This window comes from Triturus cristatus, chromosome 5_2, assembly GCF_964204655.1.
Source record: "Triturus cristatus chromosome 5_2, aTriCri1.1, whole genome shotgun sequence".
Lineage (NCBI taxonomy): Eukaryota > Metazoa > Chordata > Amphibia > Caudata > Salamandridae > Triturus > Triturus cristatus.
In genome coordinates this window covers 396,157,826-396,180,882 of record NC_140588.1, presented here as the reverse complement: position 1 = coordinate 396,180,882, position 23,057 = coordinate 396,157,826, and the positions used below count along the sequence as shown (strand labels likewise).

The following is a 23,057-nucleotide window of genomic DNA, read 5'->3' as shown; positions in this document are numbered from 1 at the left end:
TAAAAAACTGCTTCAAGGTGCGCTATTTCAAAGGAAAAGTGAACAATAAGTGAAGGGGGTGATTTGGTGTATTAGAACTACTAATACGTTAAAGCCGTTCTCAATGGTAAATAAGGTTCACTCACCTAATACATTGACTAAATACGCTCGCAACGGAGCTGGCGGCTTTAAAGGACACCGATTGGGTCCTAGGGTAAAAAGAGGGAGGGGGAGGGCAGGGGAGAGAGAAAAAGGGACAACTACTGACAATCAAGGAACAAATCAAGGAGCGAGCGAGGTTGTACCTCTAGGTGAGTTCTTATGATCATATCGTAAAAGTTGTCGACCTTGGAATCAGAACACATCTCATTTGTTACTTAGCTAAAATTGTCGAATCTAGTGACTGGCATGATCAGTTTCATACAGGCAGTCGCCAATCAAATTCACTCGACCACTTGAAAATATAATGAATGACAAGGGAACAGAACCTAAGCCGTACTCACCAGCGCTAACGAGCGCTTCACTTTCAGACCTACCCAAGCCGCCAGTGTCCGGGGTGGTAATGGACAGCTGCCGCTACCGTAGAGATATACGGCAAGAAGTGGGTGTGAGCCTGACGTGATGACGTCTCCTCACGTAGCGTGATGACTAGTCTGGTTGCTAGGAGACCCAATTAGACGCTAGTGCGTGTCTCTATGGCGTCCCAGTGTTAAACACTATTGGTTGCTGAATATGTAGTTATAGACGTCCCGCGATAGTCTTTATCGACAGTGTTGAAAAAAGGAGGGGGGGCCTATGTGGAGGACTGAAAGGTAGGCAATCGATTCTACTTGTAGTAGTGATCTATACACTGACTTGTTTGTGTCATGGTGGTAATGGACAGCTGCCGCTACCGTGGAGATATACGGCAAGAAGTGGGTGTGAGCCTGACGTGATGACGTCTCCTCACGTAGCGTGATGACTAGTCTGGTTGCTAGGAGACCCAATCAGACGCTAGTGCGTGTCTCTATGGCGTCCCAGTGTTAAACACTATTGGTTGCTGAATATGTAGTTATAGACGTCCCGCGATAGTCTTTATCGACAGTGTTGAAAAAGGGAGGGGGAGCCTATGTGGAGGACTGAAAGGTAGGCAATCGATTCTACTTGTAGTAGTGATCTATACACTGACTTGTTTGTGTCATGCTGTCGCTAAAGCTAACATCTATATGTTTGGTGGATCGCACTCAACAAAGAGCTAGTTTGCGATACGTAAAAAATGTGTATGGCAGTGTCTGTGATTCACTGATAGTATGGGCATGATTACTAGCAGTCCACTGTTAGAATACATCGACTTGTCACAGACCACGCAGTTGAGTGTCTAGTTTATGGGAGAGCACTCCAAGGGATATCATCATTGAGTCCGATGGTGTCACATGACAGTCTATGCACCCATCTTTGTTCTACTCTAAACAGGGCATTTTTGGAAATGTGAGTGTGGGATTCTAGAATAACCCAATGTAATGAGTCGGGAGAATGGTGTGATTCCAAAAAATGCCTATAGAGTTTGGTTGTGGTGCGTTGGCAACGTATGTTGCTCCTGTGTTCTATTATACGGGTTTTGACTGTTCGCATAGTCATGCCTACGTATTTTAACCCACATGGGCACGTGATCAAATAAATGCATTGTTTGGTATTGCAATTGGTATGTTTCTTAATGTGCCATTTGAAGTTGGTGAGTAACGTGACCTCCTTTGTGATTGTGGTTAAGTCACAGACGGTGCAAGTACCGCATGGAAAATGGCCATGGACTGGGGGTAGACCCCAAAGAGTGGTCTGTGTTGGAATAACCTTTTTCTTAGGTCTAGTGTGAATTAGCATGTCTCGGAGGTTGCTTGTTCTCTTATAAGCAAATCTGGGTCTTGGTATCTGAAGATCTCCTGTATTGCGAATCCCCCAGTGTTTCAAAATGGTTTTCTTAGTCCTTGCTGAATTAGGTGTAAATGATGTAACACATGTCATGATGTCCTCAGGCGGTTTGTGGTGTACCTCTAGCAAGGACTCTCTAGGATTATTGAGGGCCCTTTTCATAGAGTCTCTTACTACTTTATGAGGATAGCCTCTAGTCTTGAGGTTAGTGGCTAAGAAGGTTGCTTCTTCTTTGTAATCTTTAGTCGTGGTACAGTTACGTCTGATACGTAAGAATTGGCCAACAAGGAGGTTGTCTCGAAGGGCTTTGGGATGGTAGCTTTGATATAAAAGAAGACTGTTACGATCAGTGGGTTTCTTAAATAAGCTGGTTGAAAGCTGTCCCTCTGTTAGTCTGATGTTAAGGTCCAGAAAAGCAACTAGTGTGTCCGAGATCGTGTGGGAAAACTTAAGAAAAGGATTCTGTTGGTTTATCCACTGTACGAAGGTTCTACAAGTGTCAGTGGAGCCTTTCCAGAAGATTAAAATGTCATCAATGAACCGTTTCCAGAGAACAAGATGTTGTCGAAACGGGTTCCGGTCAGTATTGATGATTTTTGCCTCAAAGGCTGCCATATAAAGGCAGGCTAGACTAGGAGCAAAGGTGCTCCCCATCGAAGTTCCTTGACATTGATGGAATAATTGCCCCTGACATTCAAAGAAGTTTTCGGTCAGTGCTATGGAAGCCAAGTCCATTATGAATGTGACCGGAGTAGGGGAAGACCATTCCAATGAATTTAAAGCCATCTCTACTGCTGTGAGGGTGTCACCCTGAGGAATATTCGTGTAGAGGGCCTCCACGTCTAGGGTTATTAGTAGATCAATGCAAGTAGGGTCTTCTATTGAGTCAATTGTTCTAAGGATGTCTGTTGTGTCTCTGATAAAAGATGGTATTTGTCTCACCAGAGGTTGGAGAAAATGGTCCACAAATTTGGATAAAGGCTCAAGGATGGAGCCAATCCCTGACACTATGGGTCTCCCTGGGACCGGACTAGTACCCTTGGTTATTTTAGGCAAGGTGTAGAAGTAGGGGGTCTTTGGTTCTACGGCGTTTAGGAATGTTGCCTCTTTTTTACTTATCCACCCATTGGCAAGTGCCTCGTTAACTAATATCGAGATGGTATTAGCGAGTCGAGGTGTGGGATCAACAGAGATAAGGGTATAGTACCTATCATTGTTTAATTGACGTTTGCATTCAATGTCATAGTCTTCTCTAGCCTGGATCACAGTAGCCCCACCCTTGTCCGCCTGTTTGATGATAATCGAATCATCATCAGCCAGAGTGTTTGCTGCTTGTAGTTCTTTCCTAGATAGGTTGTGGAAAGAGGTTGGTGAGGGAGTAAGGGCCAAATCCTTCAGTACCGCTTTCTCAAAGGTTAAGATCTCAACCGGTACCATGGCATTGTGGGGTGTAAAAGTAGAGGGGATGCTCAACCCTGAGTCATCCTCCTGTTGGACAGGTTTGTCTAAGAAATATACCTGCAATCTTATTTTGCGGAACAATTTCTGAACCTCACAGACATCTCTAAACTTGTCAGTATTCGGGGTAGGTACAAAGCCTAGCCCCTTCTGTAGTAGTGATGTTTCTAGGTCAGATAGACCACGTTGTGATAAGTTGACCACTAGTCCTTCTTGTTCTGGGTTTTGCTCCTGGTGTTCATCCCTCCCATGGGGGGGTCCTGCCAGTGGACCTGTTTTTGGGCGCCTCTTCTGTTGCGACCTCTTCCTCTGCCCCAGCCTCTGTCTAAAAAAGGGGGGCCGTTGTTAAAAAATTGCGGGTGCCCTTGTTGAAATGGTTGATACTGCCAGAAGGGGGGTGGAGGAGGACCTGGGAATAAAGGAGGCCCCTGAAAAGTGGGGACATTATAGTTGTAATTGGCACGTTGGTTACGTCGGCCAATGTTAGGGCCCCAACTTCCCGTGCTGGAATTACTATCAGAAGAACTTCTCCTGTCCGAGTTGTCATCGGAGGTACAAAAGAATGTCATAAATATTTAGCTGCAGGGAAACGAATTGGCTTTGGAACTCATCAAACAGTTTTTAAAGTGTTTTCTGAAAACAATATCAACCTTTAGAAAAGTAACTCTTATGACATATAAAAATACAATCTGCTAATTTCTCCAATCAGCCATGTGTCTTGTGAACAAAATTTCGGTTTCATTAAAACCAAATTTAAGTAATGGGACTGTATCTGTTTCTACTTCTAGCGCAGCATCCCACAATAAGATGACATGCAGCCCATGATACCTTAACAAACATGCAAACGGGACCAAATACCATTCACATAATCCAGCGGCTGCAAGGTATAAGGACAGCTGACATAATTCATTTAGATTTTTTGAGGTAAATGACTGTTAGACCTGGCATCTTTGGCGCGGTTTCCCCAGATTTTTTGCCTCTACCTCCTGTATTTTTGATGCTGTGCTGGATTTCGTTTTTGCTGGTTTAGATGCCTTGGGCACTTTGCCACTGCTGATCAGTGTCAAAGTGCAAGTGCTCCCTAGGTAAATTGTTATATTGATTGGTTATCCATGATTGGTATATTTGTTTCACCTGTCAGCCCCTAGTAAAGTGCACTGAGTGTGCCAGGGCTGGTGATTCAAATGCTACTAGTGGGCCTACAGCACTGATTGTGCCACCCACAGGAGTAGCCCTAAAATGGTGTCACAGGCCTGCCACCGCAGTGCCTGGGTGCAGTTGCTAACTGCCGTGCTGACCTGACCAGTGTCCACACTGGCCAGGCCTAACCCTTCCCTTTCTGTACACCTTGGACACCCCTATGGAAGTCCCTAGGTACCCCCCTGGGCAGGGTGCAGTGTATGCGAGCATGTATTGGTGTAGGTGACATGCTCTGGTAGTGAATTACAGCCATTTTCGTTTTTCACTATTGAAAGCCTATCTTGCCCATAGGCTATAATGGGGAATGCTGAGTATAATGTTTACCTGCATATCTTCCCATAGGAGCAAGATAGAAAATTAAAGTCTGGTATCCCTGAACTCAGAATTTAATAACACATCTTTTAGGAAAGATGTTTTTTAAATCCTGTGTGTTAAAACAGCACTTTTAGAAAGTGGCTGTTTCCTTCGCTGCCGTTTCTGTGTGCCTGGGCCTGTTTGTGAATTGACTGTCTGGTTTGTGAGTGACAGGGACAGGGGTGGCTCCCAGAGGTTGAATGAGTCAGCCCAGGGCTGAATAGGGAAATTCCCCTGTAGATGGCTGGGAGGAGTAGCACCTGGGCCTGAATAGGGCTGTGTATGCCTTCCACAATGCTGGCTCCACCCCCTGCGGGGCGGCTGACGACCCTGCCCCTCTCTCTCAAAGGAAAGAAGAAACCAAGTAAACAGAGTGCTCCAGGACTGGCCAGAACTGGTTCTGACTAGGCCAAGGTCCCTCTGCCTTCAGAAGACAAAGGATTTTGGGGTATAAGTATTGGGACCAGACTACAAAAAATTAGATCATCCTGGAATCAAGAAGGAACCTCTGCCAAGGAGAAAGCTGGAAGACTGAAGAAGAAGGACTGCCCTGCAGTTGATTTGCTGCCAAGGAGAGGGGAAGGACTTTGCTGTGTGCTGCGTGCTGTGTCCCCTGGCTTGAAGGAATCTCCAAGGGCCTGAGTAGAGCTGGCCTCCTGTTAAGAAGTCCCAGGAACAAAAGGACTTCACCCCAGCTTCCCTCTGAACTCTGCTGTGTGAGTTCTGCCCTTCCTAGAGTGCTTGATCCAATTGTGGGGCCTCTGGAAGTGGTGCCTGCTGTTGGGAAGCTGACCAAGAGAAAAGAAGTGAAAGATCTACAACTTTTTCAAACACTGCCGGCTTAGCGAGAACATTTCCGTTGCTGCGAAGATCGTCGCAGCGCCTGTCGCTGCTGCAACGTCAACTCAGCGTTCATCTTTGGAGCGCATCGCCCCCGGAGCGGGAAGATTCCCGTCGCTGCGAGTATCGTCGCAGAGCCTGCCTCTGCTGAGTGAGATCGTCACACCTCTCGTTAGCAGGCCGCATTTCGTCGCTGCGAACATCGTCGCAGAGCCATCGAAGATCGTCGCACCGCTAGTTAGCGGGCCGTATTTCATCGCTGCGAACATCGTCGCAGAAACATCGAAGATCGTCGCATCGTGCCTTTGCGAGTACATTTCTACCGGAGAAGCTACGCCTTGGAATCCATACAAATAACGCCTCACTCCCCATACAGACTGTATTCGTCGCACACGCCCGCCCCAGGGTCTCAGGACTGACGCTGTTGCTTGTTTTTCAATGCCTGAGCGCCACTAGGAACTTTTATCGCATCACCTGGTACTATTGGCTAAAATCGACGCTAATGTGGATTATTTTGTCGCTAAGCTAAGAACTCTTTTTGAAATATGTATGTTGGATTTTTGTCGTTTTGGTCTTGTGTAGTTGATATAAAAGCACTTTATTTATCTACACTGGTGTGGAGTCCATTTGTGGTGTTTTCACTGTGTTACTGTGAGTGTTGGTACAAATACTTTACACATTGCCTTTGATAAGCCTGTCTGCTCGTGCCAAGCTACCAAGGGGGTGAGCAGGGGTTATCTAAAGAGTGTATCCCCCTTACCTTGACTAGAAGTAAGGGTCCCTATTTGGACAGTGGTACCTACCTCTGCCAACTAGAGACCCCCAGATCTAACAATGACAAACAGCAGGTCAAGATTGCAAACCTATAATTAAGCTTTGCCTAAACTGTCACTAGGTTGCAACTCAGATAACGTGTTATGTTGTTTTGATTTTGTTTAGTAGGAAAGAGGAGGACATCGATGCCCTGTAGTGCGCACTTATGAGCCTGGTGGCGTGGGCCATGCTTTGTTCTAATCTATTCTATTCTATTCTATTCTATTCTGTTCTGTGCGTTGTTGATGTTTTTGGGAGCCTCTTATTATGCTTGAGTTATTCTGAGGCGGCGTGCCAATGACCAAGCCCCCGGGGCTCGGGGGGGGGGGGGAAGGTTGCGCCTCTTTCCGACTTTCGATTTTACCCGGCTCTGGCTGATGATCCAGCCTGGGGCCTCGGGTCTGGTTCAGGTAGTGCTGCATTTTCCGCGCTGTTAAGAGGTCGCGTAGACTCACTCTGTGCCGGGCAGATTGTGCACACTGATGGTGTACTTCCACAAATGTCAAACATACCAATTACTGCGGTCAAAACAGTTGTCATGGTTAGGAAAAGGCACACAAAGTGACAGCTGTTCTGCAGATACTCATACTAGAGATCCAACATACAGAAATGCAGGGCCATAAAAAGGAAAAAAAATCAGGGCACATGGAAAACGGTAGATTCCCTACAGGGATAATGATAAGAATACAGTTAATGAATTACAACAAGATACTTCTTCAATGAAAGAGGCCTGACTGTTCAATTTATGCTTTTCCTAACAGTTAGAGCAGATCTCATATAATTAAGTTGTTATTAAGGTACTTAAAGGAGATATTCAAACTCTCTATAATTGTAGGAGCTGGAGTATATTAGAATTCATACATTCTAGCAATTGTAGCAGCGTTTCATTAATGTTGCCTTATCTGGTTTAACATGTAATTGAAAAATCAGGCAGAAATAGATGTTCGAATGTTCTCTATATGGTAATTGACATTGATACTAGGGACATCGGCAGCAACGCAAGTTATTGTTTTTGATAATAAATTGGCAATGTAAGTCAGATATGGCTGGGACACAATCATTTTTCCTAGCCTCGAATTGCCAGCTTCATGGACCGTTGCAGATTAGTGCTCCAGCACAGAGGGCACCTGAATGAAATGCCACTGTATCTGCCATTTTGTTTGGCCAGTCTTAAATTCGTCTTCCTTTCCAACATCACAATTCCGACCACCAATTTGGCTCAGTCTGCTTGGCTCCAGCACCTGCGTAAAGCGGGAGGACGATGTAAAGAAATCGAACGTGCAGAGAATGAAGCTGAGGTTTATATTGTTCCCTCCATGTAAGGAAAGCAGCTTCACAACATATGTGGCATATATCAACTTGCAGTGCATGCTTCTTCCTATGTGTAACTCACATGGAAAACTATCTAGTACTGTGCAAAGTTAAAAAGTTAAAAAGTTAGATCCAGGGCACAAATCTAATCATTTTCCGGTGCAAGCATCATTGCAGCATCCAAGATGTATGAACATTCTGCTACCAGGGGACCCTCTTTTAAACTGTGACATGCCTATGCTGATGCAATTGTGGAGTGGACAGTGTATCCCTTTTTATTCTTTTTGGGTTGTGGTGCACCCATTCTAACAATGAACAATTTATGCACTTTGCTTCTGTGATTCCACTTACCACAGATGGCTACTCTAAACACCTACCATCCTCCCTTCTGACACTCCAAAATATCCTTTTAGTTTAATGTATTTATAAGTAAAGTTTAAAAGGACAGACAGTATTCAGATCCTGACTGGTTCCGATGAGCTATGTTTGTGGGGATGGCACACCTGCACATACTTTATCTTTCAGGGCTGTTGCACACTTATTTTACTGAGACAGTCTCCATGCACTTTCCTGACAGAGTACCAAATATTACGAAGCGTGATGATGTGGTGCAGTTGTTTGTCTGCTTTTCCTAAGATTTAAATGTAAGGATACCAGTAAAGGGGCGTGGCTATGTGTCGACGAAGATGGATGCGGTGTTAAAGAGCTCCACAATTTATATTCCCCACCGCCGAATATCAGCCTAACCAATCCACCCAAATCGAAGAACGGAACAGCCCAGACTGCTCTAAGGTAAAAACTGTCTCCAGCTGTTGTGAGGACCAGGGAGCTGAAACGTTGACAAGGCCAACTGTGAGTTTTGGGACGGCGTAGATCACGTAGCCACATGCCGGAACCACAGACGTGAGGGCCGAGCGGCAGAAGGGAAGTTGTAAACACCCATCGGCTTCCCGCAGCCTGCTGCCGGAGGACACAACAGCCAGTGTGCAGGTGCGGAACCCCGGTGCGCCTGCTAAAGCGGCACGGAGTGAGTCTACGCGGCCTCCTAAAAGAGTGGAAAATACCAATGCAGCACCACCTGATCCTGACCCGAGGCCCCAGGCTGGATCACCAGCCAGAGCTGGGTAAAATCGAAAGTCAGAAAGAGGCGTAACCTTCCATCCCGGAGCCCCGGGGGCTTGGTCATCGGCACGCCAGCCGCAGAATAACTCAAGCAGCCTCATCCATAATAAGAGGCTCCCAAAAACACCAACAGCGCACAAAACAGAATAAAGCATGGCCCACACCACCAGGCTCAAAAGTGCGCACTACAGGACATCGGTGTCCTCCTCTTTCCTACTAAACAATCACAGCAGGGGAAAGTCGTGCACGGCTAATTGTCGCTGTCCATGGAGAGTGGTCCATGGACCCAGCGCCGTAATGCCAGAATAGGAATCCGTGATGGTGGTACCCGAACCTGGGGAATCACCGCAGAAAAAAAGGGACCAACGAACTTAGGGCGTGGATCACAAATCCCATGGCAAAGGAATACAGATAGTGGGGCTACATCACCTGCCTATACCAAAATCACTGTGAGACAGTTTGGAGCCCGAGCGGTACATGCTATTAAAGCACCACCAAAGTTAATCGTAGCGAGCTGATATACTGGACTTCAACCCTAGGGAGAACCCCGACAGGCCGTGTGAAGGCTTATGATCAGCATTCCACAGCCAGGTAGCGGGTAGTACCCTCTGGTGAAGAAAAACAGCCTCACGGTGGGGTTTCATTGGTGCAACCTCCCTCCCCACTGGTGGTACGACCAAGCAATGTCTGGAGGTAGGGGAGAAAGGAACACGCTCCAGACTAAAATGGACAAGTATGCCTCCTCAAAGACCTCAGAGACAGAAGGGGTAGAGACTGAAACAAAGAACGCAGCTGGACAAGGAGCTAAGGACCCCTCCCTGAAAGACATTGTGGATGCCATTACTGGATTACGTGCATCGCTGGAGAGCAGGATGGACTCAATAACAACTGAAGTAACATTAATTCGAGCTGCCATACAGAAAATGGGTGAAAAGGTTAAAACAATAGATAGAGTCATGACACATCTCTGCCACAACTCTAAAACAATGCAGCAGCAAATCAAAGACCTGCAGGCAGCAAGTAAGGTGATGGAAAATAAACTAGATGATTATGAAGGGAGATCACGCAGGAATAATGTTCGAATACCTGGAGTGCCTGAATGGACGGAGGGACCCGCACCTGATCTCTTTGTGGAAGAACTAATCACTAAACGCCTCCAACCAAAACATCTCTCAAACATCTTTTCAGTGGAAAGGGTGCATCGAGTCCCAGGTGGCAGGCCAAAACCTGGGGCCCCCCCAAGACCGCTATTAGCTCGATTGTTCAACTTCAGAGATCACAACGTAGTCTTGCAGACTGCCTGCACAGCTACGCCTATCAAGATCGACAATAGCATTGTGACATTCTTCCCTGGCTTTACAGTGAATGTGCAAAAACAGAGACACTCCTTTCAAGGCATCAAATCTCAACTAAGGGAAAAAGGACTTAAATACTCTATGTTTTTCCCGGCGAAAGTACGATTGGAAGCAGAGGGAAAGAACAGTTTTTTCGTCACCCCGGAATTGGCACAGGAATGGCTTGATGGATGGAGAGTGGTCGGTGGAAACGGCACCAAGCAAGGAAAAGATCAATCAACAAGGAAGTTAGAAACGACAGTGTTGCACCCAAGGAGACAACAAGAAGATGATAAAGAGGACTAGTCGACGTTAAAGATGAACTTGCTGGGTGCAGAACAGAATGGGGGAGGGCTTCAATCATAGATCGTGACAGAAGATGTAAGCAATTCCTCGAAGGCCTTCCCCCCTTTTTAAAAAAATGTTTCCCCTTCCTGCCCCTTTGCCTCCTCCCGACTCCCCTGGCCGACCTTTGGTCAAGCGACTTCTGGACTCTTGGCTGATAAAAATGTATGAAGAGATTTCATGCTTTTTCTCCCCCATTTTTCCCTTTCCCTTTCGATCTTAATGTAAAGGCGGTGCTGTGGATAGAGAGATAGCCTCTCCCACACTTTCCTTGTTAGAGTTTCAATATGGTGCAACAGGTACTCTGTATAATTGGGGATAGGGGCACCGTTCTGCCCAGACTGCAGGGAAGCAGGGAGGGGGGTTTGGTGCTACACTTAGTTTTAGTCATTAGACTAGATTACATAATTGAGCCCCCAGTCTAGGTGGGACAGATTAGAGAAGTGCGACACATGGCGAGAGGTATATCTAATCACTCCCCAATATGGGCCCATGTGACGACGGGAGAGCAGCAGTCAGGAAGAGTAGCACCGATAAATCCATGGTTCTTGAAAAACCATTCAATAAAAAATTTGGTGACAAAAGAAATAGGACTGAACTTACAGGAAAAGGAGGGGTCGGTAGAATCAGCACAATCACTATGGAAGGCCTTTAAAACAGTAATCAGGGGCCACGCAATCTCCCAGACAGCAGGGACCAGCAAAGAGAAAACTGCCCAACTTGTGGGATTGGAGGAAACAATACTCCGGCTATAGGGGAGTATGCAGGGAGAAGGTGAGTCTGAAGCCAAGCACATTTTGGAGATAAAGACTAAAGAGTATAGAGACCTAGCCACAGAGGTGGCCCGGGTGCAATATAGAGCCACACAGTGTAAAATATATGAAACAGGAGACAAAGCAGGGAAGCTGTTGGCGTGGCTGGACAGGAGAGAGCAGGCCAATAGATTAGTAGCAGAAGTGAGGGCTGATTAAGGGCTACGCTTGACGGAACCACAATAAATAGCCCAGGGTTTTGCTGATTACTTTCAAAACATATAGAAATCTCACATGAACGCCAAAGAAGAGGAGTCAAATGCCCTTTTGTCGGATATGTTCTTCCCCACTCTCTCTGGAGAGGATTACTCTAATCTGGATGTGGAGCTCACATATACAGAGGTGGAGCGAGCAATCCAGGAGCTGCAGTCTGGGAAGGCAATGGGTCCCAACGGATTACCCATCGAACTCTATAAGCTTGCACCTAGTAGGATAGCACCACATCTTACCACTATGTTTCTCGGAAGTCGAGAATAGGGGATGCTCCCAGCAGACCAGAGACTAACCACAGTAGTGGTTATCCATAAGAGTGAGAGGGCCAAAGATAAATGTTCCTCATACAGACCAATATCAATGATTAACGCGGATGCCAAGAACCTGGCCAAAATGCTGGCCGTTCATCTCCTGGGGGTAATCACGAAGCTCATGCATCCAGATCAGTCTGGCTTCATGCTATTAAGAAATACCTCACTTAACCTCCAGTGCTTACACAGCGTCATGGGTAGAGTAGAGACGTTGAGAGAAGATGCAGTAGTAATGTCGCTGGACGCCTCTATGGTGTTCGATACAATCGAGTGGCCATACATGTTTGTGGTCTTGAAGAAAATGGGCTTCGGCCCCAACTTTGTTAGCTGGGTGGGACTCCTGTATAATGAGCCATTGGCGCAAGATGTGGTCAATAACAAAAAGTCAAAGGCATTCGTACTACAAAGAGGAACCAGACAGGGATGTCCCCTCTCCCCACTGCTCTATTCACTTTTGCTGGAACCTCTGGCGCTATGGATAAGTAAGGACCCAGTCATGAGGGGACTGCGGTGGGCAGAGGATTGGGAGGACCGAATCTCCTTCTATTCACATGATATACTACTATATCTGGCATCACCGAGAGCCTCCATAAATAGAGCACTGTATATTTTCACGAATGTTCGCAAATACTCTGGATATAAAATAAATTGCTCCAAATCAGTCATTTATGTATTAAGGGGAGACCTTCCCAGGTTGTCCAGAGGATCTGTTATTACAGAGGCGAAAGAAGGGCTTAAATACCTTGGCATCTACGTTACCAAAGATCCAGCTCTATATTATGAGCGCAACCTCCCCCCTCCTCTGCATAGACTCAAGAGTTATGTTCAGCATTGCAGATCCCTTCCTCTGTCCCTATTGGGGCACGACACACTAATCAAGATGAGGGCATGATGGATTCTTGTACATACTGCAGAACTCTCCAGGTCCAGTACATATAGACTACTTTAAAAGTATAGAGAATGCGCAGAGGGGATTGCTGTGGGAAAGGAAACCATCACAAATAGTGACCCCAAAGCTGGTATGATGGCTGCATAGGACTCCTAGACATCAAAAGATATTACTGGGCGGCACAACTGACACCAACTAACCAATGTATATATAGAACCAATGATGAACCTGGCTATAGAATGGATAGGTATCTTCTCCTGGAGTAGAGCTACTCTAGAGTGCTCTACACAAATCCAGCAAAAACAAAATTAACTGGCCCGACCAAACACACAGTACAAATATGGCACTGAGTGAATAAGAGTATGGGATGGGAATGGAAAATAACGCAAGCAACCCCCCTATGGGAAACAGATAAATTAGGCAGCTTGACAAATTCAAAAGGCTTTGTGGCTCGGAATTTGATTGGAATTTCTCATGTGGGCGACCTGTGGAAAAAAGGTGGGGTGATTCCCTTTGCCCAGTTGCAAAAAGAACATGAAATGGCTGAGACAGAAAACTTTTTATATTTGCAGATCCAACACGCACTACAAGGAGGCATTCCACGGGCCAGTCGCTCCCCGTTTCTACCCCCCTCAAAGATAGGATCCTAGAAGAATATATGCCCAAGAAAGCAATCTCAATGGTATATAGGAAGCTGAGCAATAACACGCCTGACCCCCTTTTGCAACTTTGTAGCCACTGGGAGAAAGATACGGCGGTAATGGAGGATGATGAGTGGCAGGAGGCTCCGGCATCCCCCAAAGAAGTAGCTATTTCGTCAAGGTTACGATTAGTACAGCTTAAGGTACTACATAGAATATACTTAGCAAGTAATGCTCTAGTGAAGGTGGGCTATAAGGAAAATCCCATATGTAGTAGAGGGTGTGGCCAGGAAGGAACCTTTATCCATATCATTTGGGAATGTGTATACATCCAGCGTTACTGGACAAAAGTGGCCCAGTGCATGGGCAAACAAATAGAGCCCAAGATAAAATTGTGTCTCCTGAATATATGGGAACCCACTGACTTGGTAGAGAAGGAGAAAACCCTGGGTGGCTCTGGGGATGATGGTGGCCAAGAGAAATACAGCCAAACTGTGGAGGGCTCTCAAAACACCTACACTGAGCACTTGGAAAAAAGACATGGACTGGTACATGGTAATGGAAAAGACGGTTAATGTGACGCAAGGCTGTCCCATGAAATGGTCACATATCTGGGGTAAATGGAACACATATAGAGGGAATATTTGTGAACCCCCACAGGCAACAAGGCACCCTGAAATAGACGTAGAATGACAACATGTTAGAATATATAATTATGGCAGGCACTAATAAATAGAGATGTAATGCAAGAATCAAGGAAACCATATGGTCACAGTATTGTTTGGAATTGTATTTGAAATGAATTTAAAAAGTCATTAATAAAAATAATTTTAAAAAAAGGCCATTGCAGCCTTCCCAGCTATGTACTTATACATGCTCATAGGAAGGTGTTCAAACCGGGCTGATGCATGTTCTTGCAAATTCTACCAGTCCACACGTTGTAGTGACCTGCCAGTAATTTTGGCTGGATATGCTGATATTTTATCCACAGCGAGGCCTCTTAAACACTCAACTGTGCAAGTGTTCAGATACCTAAACCGTGGTAAATAAATAACTATTCATAGTTGCATATTTGACTTTCAGGTAAGGCCACAAGAAAATGAGTAACAACTCCCAATAAAGTCAAATATCGCAGGTGAGCTGCAGCGAGGATTTGCCCCACTTGCACATGATATTTTAAAACATGTCATCAGGCCTCCCATTGATGCTCTGAGCTGCAGTAGGCCAAAAGTTGCAGTGAGCACATGCCAGAATAAACCTTACTAGCTTCATTAAAAGCCGGCACCTAACATGAGTTAAGTGACCTGTGAAATGTGTGAGGTAGGCCACAAGTCTAGGGTGCACAATACGGAAATCTGAGGCATCTCAAATATGAGATTGACACACTTCTGCAATAACAGAATTCAAGCGTGTATTTGTGTTGCTTATGACAAAAAAACTTTCCTCATTTTTAAAAGTTTGCTTTGAGCAGAAATGCCTTCTTACCCCACCATCTTTTAGGAGAATATAGACAATCAATAGTTCTGACAAATCTATTCATAATAAATATTCCATTTTTATATGAATGTCACAAGGATGATTTCTGGAAAAGTTGGTCACTTTCCCATGAACCACATGGCAGCCACAAAAACTGGACCTATCATCCTCACCCATGTGGCAGAGACAATAATTAGTTTTTTGTAGTTCACAGCTTAGGTGCAAACATCGCTCAAGACAACAACTTAGGAGAACAACTGGCCATTTGGGGGTACTGTCCCACTATTATATTCCTTGCAAGAACATAAAAGGAAGTTAAGCAGAAAAACATCAACCACCATTTATCAGAGCAGTACACCAAATGGGCATTTAAAGCAGAAGTAGGATATCTGATTGTTTTATTGTTTAAGTGATGACAGAGGTAGCTGTGAGCCTAAATTTTAAGTTGCACTGTTGTCAGCAATGGTGAACATATTCCCTCCCCCAAGGATTTGAGTGAGGAAATGGGCAAGCCTGAACTAGTATTTCATAATGGAGCAAGTGAATCTCCTCATTGCAATAAGCCAATGGACGGGCTAGTAGGGAAACAGTCTTCTGCCATTTAGTAAGTATGGTGTTAGCAATTGTGTTGACCAGAAGTCAGAAGACTTGATGCAAAGACAAAGGTGTAGAAGACTGCCTGCTGTCATTGATTGCCCGCAAGAACATTAAAGCCTTCTATATTTCCATTCTTCATACTCAAGACTTTAGAAGCTGCTCCGAAAGGGTAAGGAAAACTGGTGTTCACTGTTTAGGAAATGTTGTACCAAAGAGGGTACCTTGAAAGAATGGCTTAGCAGGCCCTGTGAGACTGGATGTTTGTTGTGGTCCTAAGGAAGTAGCGTTTACAGATGACTGTGCCTTCCTTAGATCTGTCATTGCTACCCCTAACCCCCAGAAGAATGTTTGTAGAGAGCACACAGGAGCAGCTTATGCAACATCTGGGAAAGTTTCTCAACCTCTGGAGGACTAGGAAAGAGTGTTGGGCCATCAAACAAACATGCATTCTAGACAGGAAAGACTTCTCAGTTCAACCTGCTCAGAGGATTTGAACAAGAAATAATGCTTCAGCAGGACCACGTGCAAGAGGCATCACAACCTTATCAGCATTTAGCAAGCTGAACCTTGCAAAACCGCTAGAGGATGTCCAACATCAAAAAAGTGGCTTAGAAGGCAATTAAGACTTTGTCAAATGAAGTACAGACTGTCCGGGTGGCGTAGGACATTACTTCCACAACCCTGAAGGACTACCGTCTGCCAAACGTAGAGATGATTGCCAACCCAAGGGTCATCTCTGTACACCGAAAGGAACCACTGTCATGGTGATTCCATGCAAAATACAATATGTATGGTGGATGCCCACCGTTGGTTTTGATAGCGGTCCAGCAACTTAAAAAGAAAAAAATCATGGAGAAGAACAGAAAACAAGGACACCATCCTGTCCACCCTAAATACAGTGGGTGGTGTAAAGCCTTTCCTCTGATGGCCCCTACTTCATTTGGCAATTGGAAGAAGCTTTCCTTTGATAGAGCAAACAGAGTCCCTGTCATCTGAAACCATATGGTCCACCCATCTCTAAATGAGAGTTTTGCGGAGAGATACAGCATCACATTTTCAATGGAGTACCCTGCCCAGCAAATTTTAAATCAGCCCCTTAGTCTCAATTTTAAACCCCAAGAGAAATAAAAGGTGGCAAAGTGATTCTCATGGCAAGAGGAGTTTGGCAGCTATCGTTTTCTATTTTGTCCCATAGAGAAGTATGGGTTTCAATGACTGTGCCTGAACTAATGGATCGCTTTGCAGGTGAGCTTTTACCTTCAGAAAAAATCTAAGGGCCCGATTCGCAGAACTAACTTAAGACAAAACTTACTACTTTTGGTATTCACAGAAGTTAGGATTTTGTCTTAAGTTTGCCTTAAGGCAAACTTAAGACAGACTTAAGACAGACTTAATATAGACTTAAGACAGACTTAAGACAAACCTAAGACAGACTTAAGACAGACTTAAGACAGACTTAAGACAGACTTAAGACAGACTTAAGACAGACTTCAGTTAGGATTTTGTCTTAAGTTTTTCTTAAGTCTGTCTTAAGTCTGTCTTAAGTCTGTCTTAAGTTTGTCTTAAGACAAACTTAAGACAAAATCCTAACTTCTGTGAATACCAAAAGTAGTAAGTTTAGGATTTTATCTTAAATTAGTTCTGTGAATTGGCCCCTAAGAGCCCAATTTAGAGTTTGGCAGGAAAAGTACTCTGTTACAAATATAGCAAGGTACCCTATCCGTCAAACTGTCAGTCTCTCCACTGACAGGAGTGCATCCACTAGCTCCACCATCTGAAAGTTTACTCCAACAGCCCGGAAGAGATGGGACAGTCAGGGCAAGGATATCAGACCATCTGTCTGCACTACTTAGAACGGACGGTCTGATTATTTTTCTGTCCGTCACCACCAAGAAAAATCTGTCAGTCTTGAATAGAAAAAAAGAAAAATTACCTCTATATGTTGGGAGAAAACTCCCAGGTTGTAGGGGTCATTTGTTGTTTTTTTCTTTTTCCATAACAAACTCCTGCTATGCAAGTTTGTTTTTGTAAAACAAAAAATGTTTGCGGCACAGCCACCTGAAAGAGGCTGGCCAGGGACCAAATTTGCAGTGCCTTCACAATGGTTCCTCTGCAGTCACAGAGATCATAGTTCCATCGGCAGTGATCTCTAGAAATGGCAGGCATTAGTCAGTTAGGGTGGCAGACATAATATCCTCCACCACCCTGATGGTCGCCCTGTTAGACTTGGCACCTTGGCGTGAGTCTCCCTTCCACTTTTTGTCACTGTGCCTCATGTGTTTTTATGGTGTTGGCCGCTCAGAGCACTGTGCCACTGCCAACCAGTGCCACAGTGCAAGTGCTCCCTATTTAAAATGTATATGTTGGTTGGATTCCATGATTGGTTTATTTGGTTTACTGTCAGACCCCAGTAAAGTGCACCAGGAGTGCCCAGGGCTTGTAAATACAAATGCTGCTAGTGGGCTTGCAGCACTGGTTGTGCCACCCACAGAAGCGGCCTGGTAAAATGTATCTAGGGTCTGCCATTGCAGAACCTGCGTGCAGTCTGGTACTGTCATGCTGACTGGGCAAGTGCACCCACTTGCCAGTCCCTAAACCTTCCCTTAACTTCATATCAGTCACCCCTATGGTAGGCCCTAGGGCAGGGTGCATTGTAAGCATAAGGTAGGACAAGCCCTGATGTGTGTGGCATGTCCTAATAGTGAATTACAGACATTTTCGTTTTTCACTATTGTAAGGCTACCTGTTCTCAGAAGGGGTGTCGCCGCTGCAGCATCACTTCGAGAGGAAGCGTCTCGCAATGTCGGAGGAGAGTGCCGCTGCCATCTCGTCAAGGGTGACGCCGCTGTAGGTGACGCATCGAGTCGAGCCTTCTCGCAACATCGGAGAAGGTGTAACGCATCTGGAAGATCCCGTCTTTATTTCTTTTGCACCAAGAACTTCAACGCATCTGCATCGCTGCAACACTTTCGTTGCCCTGCGTGTCGCATCTAAGGTACATTGACTTAAAGTGTCGCATTTAAGAACTTAAGAGAAACTAAGCAATCTTCTACCAACTAAGCAACCGTATTGTGTATTTTTTATCGTTTAATGGTCTTGTGATAATCCTATATAAAGATTCCTTATTTTTAATATAAATACCTGTGTGGTGTCCATTTGTAGTGTTGTCACTTGGTTACTGGATGTGTTCACAAATGCTTAACCTATAACGCTCTGGGATAAGCCTTGTCTGCTCGCGCCAAGCTACCTAGAGGGTGAGCAAGGGGTTGTTTTAGTAGTGTAACCCCTCATCCTGACTAGAGGAAAGGTTCCCTGCTTGTCACAAGTACCTACCTGTGCCAACCAGAGAACCCGGATTCTAACACGCCCTTTAAGTAAGAAGCTAACAATATTGTCCGGAACAAACATTAAGAATTTACCCAGTTCTTACTACATCATGGTCAGCTGAAAAGACACCCTACACACAGTAACCCTTAGCCCATAGACTAACGTTGACATTGGCTTTCCCTAGTGATTAATTTTGATTTTTGTTTTTAAATAAAACGTTATAAATTGATAACTCCTGATGCCCTGTATCACTTTTTGGAATTGTAAAGTAAATTAAATTCTTACATTTGTTTTATGTATTAAGAAATTAGTTTGGAAAATTTTTTCTGTTTACATCTGGACACTAATGTTGTTTTGGTGCTCCTACAATAATGTACACACATCTTTTGTGAGAGCAGAAACATGCTTTTGAGTCCCAGATTTCAGAGCTAAACCAGCTGATCCTCTCGCTCACCAAAGAACTCACAGCCGCCAGAATCAACATCCGCAGCGGGATGAAGGCAGTCTCCACCTGGATGAAAGATAACTGTCTCAAGCTGAACTCGCACAGGACAGAAGTACTCACCCTGGGACCAGCCCCCTCTGCTTGGGACAACTCCTGGAGGCTCGGTGCACTGGGAAATACCCCCACAGACCACGCACTCAACCTCTGCATCATACTGGACTCCTCGCTCACAATGAACCACCAGATCAAAGCCGTATCCTCATCCTACATACACACACTCTGCATGCTTTGAAATAAATTTCAGATGGATCCCCGCAGAATCCACAAAGACAATTGCCCACGCACTCATCACCAGCAGACTCAACTACGGAAACGCACTCTAAGTCAGCGTCACCTAGAAAGAGCTCAGGAAACTACAGAACGTTCAAAACGCAGCAGCAGCCAGACTGGTCTTCGACATTTCCCGCCACAGCCACAAAAGTCAATACCTCTGACAACTACACTGGCTCCCAGTCAACAAGCGAATCACCTTCAATCTCCTCACCCACACCTACAAAGCTCTCCACAATGCAGGATCGGCATATCTGAACCACCACCTCTCATTCCCCATACCCGTCAGACAGCTCTGCTCCACCCAACTCGCCCTGGCCACTGTTCCATGGATTCACAAGACCAGAACTGGAGGAAGATCCTTCTCCTACCTCGCAACCAAGACCTGGAACACCCTGCTCCTCTACCTCAGTCAATCCCCATCGCTGACCCAGTTTAGGAAGGATCTCAAGACATGGCTCTTCGACGGAACCTCTACGCCTAGTCATATCAGCAGACCCTCCCCCACCCCCCAGCACCTTGAGACCCTCACTGGTGAGTAGCCACGTTTTACAATCTTCTGATTTATTGAAACCTAGGATTCCTCACTAAAACGTGTTCTTATAAATTAGGCAATTCAAATTTGAGGGGACTCATTCATTTTCCTCTCCCTGGATATTAATCCAGGTTATCAAACCACCCCAATCTTTTCACGAGTAGGAGGTCATGTTTCAACAGATCAATTCTCTGCATATGCAGTCATATCCAGATATTTATCATAAAAGACTGGAGACCCTAGGACCATAGTGAATGTGTTAGAGGAGCATGAGACATATGCAGTTGTTCGAGATGGCATGTTGAGCATGTGAGCACTACACCATGATGAAAGAAATATAAGAAACGAGAATATTAAATAGGGTGTGAGGTAACCCAATTACTTAATAATGCAAATATTTCCAAAGTCGAAACGCAGTCTCACAGAGAAAACACTGATCAAGTACAAGCTACTGCACAAGCAACATTATTTTATCCCTTTGAAATGTGTGTTTGATTAAATTAATCATACCTAAATAAGTCTGAAAACGAAGCACTAAAAATCCCAAATCAACTTAGGAAAATAATCAAAAGAAGTCAAATGTGTTAAAAATATCGTAAAGTGCAACAGAGATACAGAGATGGCTGATTCACTCTGTGTTTCATAACACAAATGCTCACTAGTCATGAGAATCTGTACTTTCTTTGTCTTTTTATACTTATAATGTCATTTTGTAAATAGTATTATAGCTACTAACATTCTGCATCAGGGTGCCAATGCAAAGAGATATTCTTCTTACAATATATTGAACCCTTTCTTTTATAATATGTCTCCCCTTTAGGGGTGTGACATTGCTATCTGTCTCTCGCTGTTCAGTTCATGGATTTCATAACATAAAAACATAACAGGTCTATTTGTAAAGCGCACATTCACCCCAGCAACGGGGCATCTTGGCACTGAGATAACAGATGTATATTGTTACCCAACTCAATGGTACTCAGTTTATCTACCTCAAATGGACAAAAGGCTGAGTGGACCCACTGGGATTTGAACCTGTGACCATGAGGTCAAACACATGCCCCTGCAGTGGATGCATTAGTCCACTGAGCCACCAGACCCGGCGTGTATGTTTTGTATGTTTACAAATTCCAGTTTTCAACCTCTTATTGGGATTCTACTCATTTTCCCAAATGTTCTGATTTTTCTGAAGGCCTCTTTTGGCATCATAATCTTAGAGTTCCTAAACGCCATCTAATCAAATCGGCTTTACCATTCGAGATGCTCGGGGCCTTCGATTTCCTCCAACTGTGAGCATTATCCCTCATACCCAGGACTAGTCCCAATCTCGGCCCGCGTTTATTCTTTGTCTTCTAGGATATTTATTAGTGCTCTTTTAAGATTTAAGTCGATTAGGTGTCCTAGGACCTTTCGACTCGTGGTCGGAATATAGTTGCTAATGTGCATGTTGCACTGTCAATGTTTTTATAATGTTTTAAAGAATCACATCTGATGGTTCACCACAGAAATTCTTCTTCAAGACATCATGCTTGCAGAAATTACAGTTAGCAAGAGGTCTATGTAGTTTCTGCTATCATGTGTTGCGTTATGACTATTGCAATGGCAACCCTAATAAAACATATAAACGCTACAAATGAGAGAAAATTAATACACTAGAACAGTGATTCCTAAACTTTTTTAAATCACTACCCACTTTTTAGAACAACAAACGTTCACGACCCACCTACCTTTTACGGACATGAGGTGGAAGATTTTTGAATGTTACTAAAGCATGGTGTGGTATCACACTGCTATTTATAGAAAACACATTTTCAATTGAAATGTCCACTAGATTTGCACAGGAATACAGTTTAACTAATAAAATGATATAGCACACAAATGATAATGGGTGGAAATGAGGTTTCTGTGATTATGTGTGCATCACCAAGTTGTCTTGATTTGTTTTGATCCTATTAAAATCTCTGTGTACAGGGCACTTCAGAATTACAAAAACAGTGCTTTGTTTTTGCTGTCCTAACTGTTGGATGCATACAGTTCATTTACAAGTATTTACCAGTTTGTTGAGTATTGCAAAAATAAACATCCTGCATAGTGACATAGTTCCTTTTAAAAACTCCTCTCACTTTGCAGTGAGAGAAAGAAAAGCTAACGCCAATCCCCATGTTAAAAGAATAAAGCAGCCTGACATTTGACCTCCATCTTTGAAACACTGGCAAATACGACAAGTTAAAGACAGGATTTAAATGCATCTTCATTTATTGCTCTGACTTTTCCGACCCACCAAAAATCAGCTGGGACCCAGAGTTTGGGAAACACTGCATTAGAACATAATGAAACAAGGCTCATTCGTGCTACAAATTAAGCAATTACATGAACTCAATTTTTCTCTTACCAGTAACAGTATTTGAGGCTTGCCAACCAAAGCTAAGGCAGTGGAGAGTTTTCTCTTTGTCCCGCCGCTGTAGGTCTTGACTAATTTGTCCACATGACCACCAAGATGCAAGCGGCTAACAAGGTCCCTCGAAACCTGAAATGATGATATTACGTCATTAATAGAGACCGTGCAAATGACATTAAACTGCAGTGAGCATCTTCAGGAGAACTTATAACAACTTTCAGGAGAACATGAGAAATATACCCTGCTTATAACCCCAATCTATTTTTGACACACCAATCTCATAAGGTTCATAATAAATGATCGCCAAACTTATGCAAGACCGAGGCTTGCAGATGTGGAATGGATTGCAAAAGGATAGCTCATGAGAACACATTTGGCTAGGTCAAGTTAAATGAATAAAATATGCATGTTACTAGAGCTACTTC

General features: G+C 44.4%; 1 protein-coding gene across 1 annotated transcript in view; it reads right to left on the bottom strand.

Annotated features, from left to right (window-relative positions):
* The window catches only part of ABCA13 (ATP binding cassette subfamily A member 13), a 2,655,493-nt gene that overhangs the window by 154,746 nt on the left and 2,477,690 nt on the right, over positions 1-23,057 (bottom strand). The window contains exon 52 of the mRNA XM_085606362.1: positions 22,627-22,761. Within this exon, the coding sequence (XP_085462488.1) occupies positions 22,627-22,761 (135 nt within the window). The remainder of the gene's footprint in view (positions 1-22,626; positions 22,762-23,057) is intronic.